Source organism: Nanorana parkeri, unplaced genomic scaffold (assembly GCF_000935625.1).
Source record: "Nanorana parkeri isolate BGI_ZX_2015 unplaced genomic scaffold, ASM93562v1 scaffold1365, whole genome shotgun sequence".
NCBI lineage: Eukaryota > Metazoa > Chordata > Amphibia > Anura > Dicroglossidae > Nanorana > Nanorana parkeri.
In genome coordinates this window covers 442,682-449,143 of record NW_017307633.1, presented here as the reverse complement: position 1 = coordinate 449,143, position 6,462 = coordinate 442,682, and the positions used below count along the sequence as shown (strand labels likewise).

The following is a 6,462-nucleotide window of genomic DNA, read 5'->3' as shown; positions in this document are numbered from 1 at the left end:
GGGGGGGTGCCTGGGTTTAGTTTTGCCTAGGGCAGCATAAAACCAAAATACACCACTGCACTGTGTCATGCTGCAGCAATCAGGGCTCACCCCCACATTGGCTGGGGAGGACACCTGACATGGTTCTGGGCCAATACAGAGGTAGAAGTGTTACACAATTAGCATAAGAGTCTCAAAATGTGAGCTCCTTGTCCTCTCTACCTGGTATGGCACCTATAGCCATTTGCTGTCTGTTCATTGATTTACCAGTGTTACTTCTTTGCAAAAGTTGTGCAACTAAAACATTTATTTAGCGCCAACATATTCTGCAGCACTGTACAATCGTTTAGACAAGTAAGAAACACTGACAAGCATCATGGACATACAGAAACAGTAGGTTAGGAGGACCCTGGCCAAACGAGCTTACAATCTAAAACCTCTGGTCACACCATGTCCAGACCAGAACAGTTTGTTCCCGGACCAAAAAAGCATCCCAATGTATCTCTACAGTATTTCTGGGCTCTGTTCACACCAGTCAGTCTGTTCTGGACCAGAAAAAAAAAATACTGCTTGTCTTATTTTCTCTGGTCTGGAATTGCATACAAATGCACTGGACCAAATCTGAAAGCCCATTTTAAGCAAAAAAAATAATAAACCAAAAACTTTCTGGTTAGCGGCAAAAAGCAATGCACCACGTTCCAGATCTGTTCCTGAAAATTGTGTGAACTTAGCCTCACTGTTAGTGTAATTGGTTTTGTTGCAGGCACCCTAGCTGGTGAGTGTGCTGGGAAAGGTCTCTGTATTGTACGATCACTTCTTATCGGCCTCTAGTAATGTTGGTTGTCAGTCATTCACGTTTGTGATACATGGTAGACTTTAAAGAATATCTAAACCCAGTCACTTATAGTCTAGTCTAATGTGTTAATGTAATCTCAAAAGTTCATATAGGCACAAAGTGACAGGACGTACACTGTACGTCTACCGTCACGAAGGGGTTAATATTTTAAAATCTACAGCTTTCATTAAGATAATACTTGCCACTCCTGTCATAAAGGTCTTTGTTCAGACACTTCCAGTTTTAGGGTCACAACCCCACCAATTGTCCAGCTGTGGTCCTGCATTTTCAACCTGCCACATGGATATCCGATAGAGACTTAACACACATTATGCAGGCATGGTCCAGTTTGGTCACCATCAGGCTTAGGTTGCGAGCTGGCAGGAAACAGTTGTTCTGGGGTGACTGGCAACATCAGAGCTGTGTGGGACACTGCTCATGGCATCACGTGTTGCCAAGATCTTTTAGGAACCTGGGAGTCTGTGGCTAAGCTCACTAGGGCTGGGGTGAGGAATATGCAGACTGGAGATCTACAGAAACGCTAGATAGATCTGGAAGTAATCTTAATGAAGAAACAACTTAAAGATCAATGTGTCCATTTTATTTACATGGTATTTGGCAGCAGATATGTAAACAAAGCATTTATTAGTCACATTCTGGTGTAGTTAAAGATCTCCGATGTAAATTTTCAGTCGATATCAACCAGCTCCACTTCAAAAATCAGCTTGGCATTGGGTGGGATTCTGGGTGAGATGGTTAAGGAAAACATAGTAGCTCCCTAATCAATTTAGAAAAGTGATCAGTACAGATTGGAAGGTTAGTGACGATTGGCCAATGACGCAAGTATTAGTGTTTCTGTTTGACTGAAATCTTCATCATCCCCGACACCTAAAACATGAGTTGATTACCTGATAACTCTGTTTCCTTGACTCATCCTGAGATCCCGAGGATTCACTGGGCGCTTGCTTGCTCACTGTGCTCTCTGCGTATCCCGTAGAGCTACCTGCCCCCAAAGTACCTGGCCAACTAGTCTCCACTAGGGGACTCACCGGGGTCTGGAGCGCCGACCTGAAAGAGTCCAAAAGCCCCTTAAACATTCCGGCTGACTCTTTCGCAACTATTTTCTCTAGACAAACTTTGCATAAGGGTTTGGACCATGAAGCTGACATTTTTGCAAAGCAAGAGGCACACTTCTTCCCTTTTGGGCGCGAGCAACCTGCTTCAGCGAGGGGCTTATCCTCCGTGGCTTTGACCTGCGTACGACAAGAGTGATGCCATCAGCCAGTGCTCCGCCCGTATGCAAACCATTTTATACACAACCCTACTTTATATCTCGATGGCTGTCCTGGAAGATGACTGGGGAAATATTTGTATATGTGCATGTCCAATAAGCCTGTCAATGTAATACATCATATCAGGAGCCTGAGGCTTGTCGTTGCAGTGCCTGCTGTCCTATAGGTATGAATTGGAATCAATGTAGTCCCTGTAGCATACGATCATTGTGGTAGTAGGAACAAACTGGGGAAGAAAGGTGGGATGGGGGTCTGTATCTAGCCCTTCTCTCAAAATAGGTTTAGCTGAGAAAATTAGTTTATATTTTAAAAACAAAACTTATCATGGGACAAATAGTGTGTAAAATATATAATAAAAAAACATTTTTCATGATAAATATATTGCAGGGGAATATCTGTTAAGGTTTGAAACAGCAGAGAGAGCAAGATTCATATACTACAGAGTATCATGTGAATGGACAAGGGGAGCCACCCTGTAAAAGGGCATAAAGAGCGAGTGACCAGCAGTCTATTAAACCAAATAGAAAGGGCAGAAACCTGACCCTTGATGGTGCTGAGAGACAGATGTTGGTCTAGACCAAGCTATAGGAGGGAGAGGTTTTGTCCCATGGAGAAACTTCTGGGGTGGAAGCCCAGAGACCCAAACATGGAAGTATGCCTTAAATGTTCGATTATAAATCTTGCCAGAAGTAGACTTCCTAGCTTCAAGCATCCTAAGAATCACAGACTCAGATGCCCCTCTCCCTCAGAACTGAAGACCTCATCAGCCTTTCCATTGAAACCAGTGACCAAGAAGAACCTTATATAGGTGCTCAAGACAAAAGATCAGGCAAAGCTCATGCCGCGTCTGTCAGTCTTACCGGGTCAGTGTACCACATCCACCTAAGTCAATCCAAAGCAATGAGGATCCCTGGAATGCCCTCTATCATAATACTGCAAACCAGACATAGGAAAGAAGCTTATGGAAAGCATAGATCAGGGTGTACTGATCCCCCATAGCCACCAAAAGATCCCTGTACCTGGAGGCCAATAGGTCCACATCCAACCCAAGATGTGGACAAATACAGATCTTAATGGGAATGCTGTCACTTTAAATAAGCTGCTAGCACAGTACAACTTGAAACTAGTTGAACGCCTGCTAGACACTAGTTTAAAGCGACAGCCAGCACGCTCTTTAAGATCTGCGTCTAGAGTAAATCTAAACCCCCCCCTAAACAAAAACAATTCCAGTCTACACTCATCTTTCCATTGCATCTATGGTGGAAGGCATTGTTGTCCCACAGACTGCACACTTGTTCTGCGTCATTGACTCAAAGAACCGTATCCAGACATAAATATGGAGCTATAAACTCCATATTCATTATTTTAAATCGCATTGTAGTCATCTGCCCTTTTCTGTAGCTGGTGGATTGGATCACAGAACACGGCGGTGCACCAGGCATAATACTTACCCAGAAATTTGTCAGATACTCAACCCTCGTCATCTTCCATAGGTCTTGAAGACATCGAGGACAGGGATTGTTAGTCTTCTTTTGCAGTAAGCCAATTTTTAACGTTTAACGTTGACAAACGCAATAAGCAGAGCCCAGTGGTGGCTTCAGGGTTATTAAAATATATATCACATTAGAGGAAGTTAAAACCAGTTAGATTTTTATTCTTGTCTGTTGTCCTGTTGCTGATTTGCTCCCATTTCCTGTCTAGCAAAAACGGTGGGACATCAGCAGGACAGTAAATGAAAGAAAAGCTCTCTAATGGGGGTTCTATCCTTTCTCACTTGACATATACTTTAAAAGCAGGCCTTGCAGGCTTCATCCCCCTAAAAAAATAAAAAAACAACTGAAAGTAATAATGTGATTAAACATCAGAAAAAAATAAGAGCAAAAAAATACTCCTTACATCAAAGCTTCCTGTGCACTCGTCCCAAGGCAAGGGTGATGTCACTGGGCTTTCTTGTGGCACCCTGGTAAAGCTAAAAGGACCCCAAACCTTATCTGCAGGAGCTCATTTTTTTTTCAGGGGGTGGGGTTAGGGCTCCAGAATACTGTCCGACACGTATCACGCTCACACACGTCACACACATGTTATGTATTTTGTGTCATGGCTTGAAAAATGTGAGGAACTAGCAGCCTTAAAACTAGGGATAAAGGATACTTGGCATCAGGCTGACCCTTCCTGCCATAGGCCCATTCAGACTCGATTTCAAGTTTGGCTTTTTCTCCCTTGGTCATGGTGAGAAGAGCTTCATCCCACTGAGGAAAAAAAACAAAACAACAAATGGTGAATAGGTTTCTTCTACATCTCCTATCCAGAACATGCAGCATAATCTGACAGCTAATGTGGTGTTATAGACCTCATGCTAATAATAAAAGTCCATTATCTGTACAGATCCGGCTTCTTTGAGGTAAACATATGAACTAGAACGTCATGTTACCCTTTTAATTGCAAGTAATTCTCGTTACAGGCTGTATGTTCCTTCCTTACTACTGTTAAAGAATGTCACCAGCACACCATGCTTTCAAATGTGATTAGCAGAAGTTAATTTAATGACAAAACAATGCCATTCAAATACAAGCCCTTTCGGGGCCACATAAGGTCCCCTTAATCATGCTCAGAATGACCACTACTTACACCTCTGATGACTCTGCCAACACCGACTTTAAAGGCCAAGGGCTTGCCAACTTTCTTCTTCTTTGCACCTGACAAAAAAATTAAACCAGTCAATAAGGTTTAACGCCAGGCTTGGATGATCCATGGCTACATAGATGGTGTAGAACTAGAGGTCCAACATTCAAGGTTAGCCAAGAGAAAACAATTCTTGTACAAAATATTAATGTTCACAGCTTTTCCAGCAGGCCACAGGGTTTGCTTAAAGTGACTGTCGCTTCCGAATCAATTTACCAATGCAATGCCTGTAGAAGAACAAAGTTTATACCCGTGTATCCCCCTCTCCTCAGGGTGTGTTGGATGCCTGGTCCCTGCTGAGCGTTGCAGTTCCTTCTGCCGAACCCCATGTCTCTTGTGTCCTGAAAGAGGTTGGCAGGAGGAACCATAGAATAGAAAGGGACCAAGCATTTGGCAATCCCGGAAGCATCAGATGAAGATTCGTAAAGGAGAACTATGAGATGAGTGATTTCCACTCACCTCATAGTTCTAGCCGACCTGTGACAATGAGACTGTCACAGGCCGGCTCAGTAGATCGGGAGGTGAGCGAACACATACCGGATTCACTCACCTCTCGATCCTGTCACGGTTCTCTGCCGTGACAGGGGGAGGGGCTGGATTCCCCTCTCCGATCTGCCAGCCGAAACGGACGGGGGAGGGTACAGCTGGCTCTGCCTCTAGATAGGCAGAGCCAGCTGTCACTCACGCAGCTGGGCGGATCCCGACGTCTAAGTCGGGATCCGCTGCGGCGTCTCAGTATACCGTGAGCTGTAGCTCGCGGTATACTGAGCTTAGGGTAACGGGAGGACGCTAGTTTGTGTCCTCCCGTTACCCTAAGGAGAATTATGGGGAAAAACACTGACCCCATAGTTCTCCTTTAAGGCAGTGGGAAAGGAGAGTATTATTTGTGTTTAACTGGAATTATTTTCACAGGCATCCCAGTCGCTTTAACATCAATCCTGGTTATATTAATGTGTGTTAATACTTGATGAGGAACTTCACCCTAATCTTAAAAATGATAAACACATTTTTATTATCTGCATTTGAATTTCCCTGTGCCCAGGAAGCTCCCCGTTCCTACATACACACAGAATGTATGCCTTGCATCCCAAGAACCACCAAGATATTTTTATAGGGGCTTGTGTGTTGTTGAGGTGAGCTGTGCAAGTTGGAACTTAAGTCAGGACGTCTGGGGGCCGCGTAGGCACAAAGAAGAGTAATCTAGCTATTTCTGGACACATCATGGTTTCCATGCTCTTAAAGAGTAGGATCACTTTAAATTTAAATAAACCTGACAAATGTGCTTAAAGCCCAACGCAAAGCAACACACTTTTTTTTGTGTGTGCCTTGAATTGACTGGGAAAGTTTTAGTTTTTTTTTTGCAGTCCGTGTTCCTTTTTGGGATCATTGCCAGGGACAGGAGTGATGGAAAGCTCTCGAATGGGGAAACAGAATTTTTTTTTTCAGGGAAGTTCAACCTGAATATTTGTTGCCTGTATATTGAGGTAAGCCATGGATGCCATGCTGGGCCTGAGCACCAGTTTACCACCTAGAGCAATATTAACGTTGGTGAATTTGGTTCATGAGATGTAAGGGGACATGTGTCACTGCGATGGGTAAGCAAAGACAGCATTATAATACTATCACAGGTTATACTCCCCCCCCCCCCCCCCCTTTCTCTAAAAAACATTTTTT

At 43.8% G+C, this 6,462-nt stretch overlaps 1 protein-coding gene across 1 annotated transcript in view; it reads right to left on the bottom strand.

Annotated features, from left to right (window-relative positions):
* Positions 1 to 1,401: 1,401 nt before the first annotated feature.
* The window catches only part of FKBP3 (FK506 binding protein 3), a gene marked incomplete at its 5' end in the record, with an annotated part of 11,366 nt that continues 6,305 nt past the window's right edge, over positions 1,402 to 6,462 (bottom strand). Inside the window, 3 exons of the mRNA XM_018569610.1 lie at positions 1,402 to 1,557; positions 4,258 to 4,355; positions 4,735 to 4,802. Of these exons, the coding sequence (XP_018425112.1) occupies positions 1,503 to 1,557; positions 4,258 to 4,355; positions 4,735 to 4,802 (221 nt within the window). The remainder of the gene's footprint in view (positions 1,558 to 4,257; positions 4,356 to 4,734; positions 4,803 to 6,462) is intronic.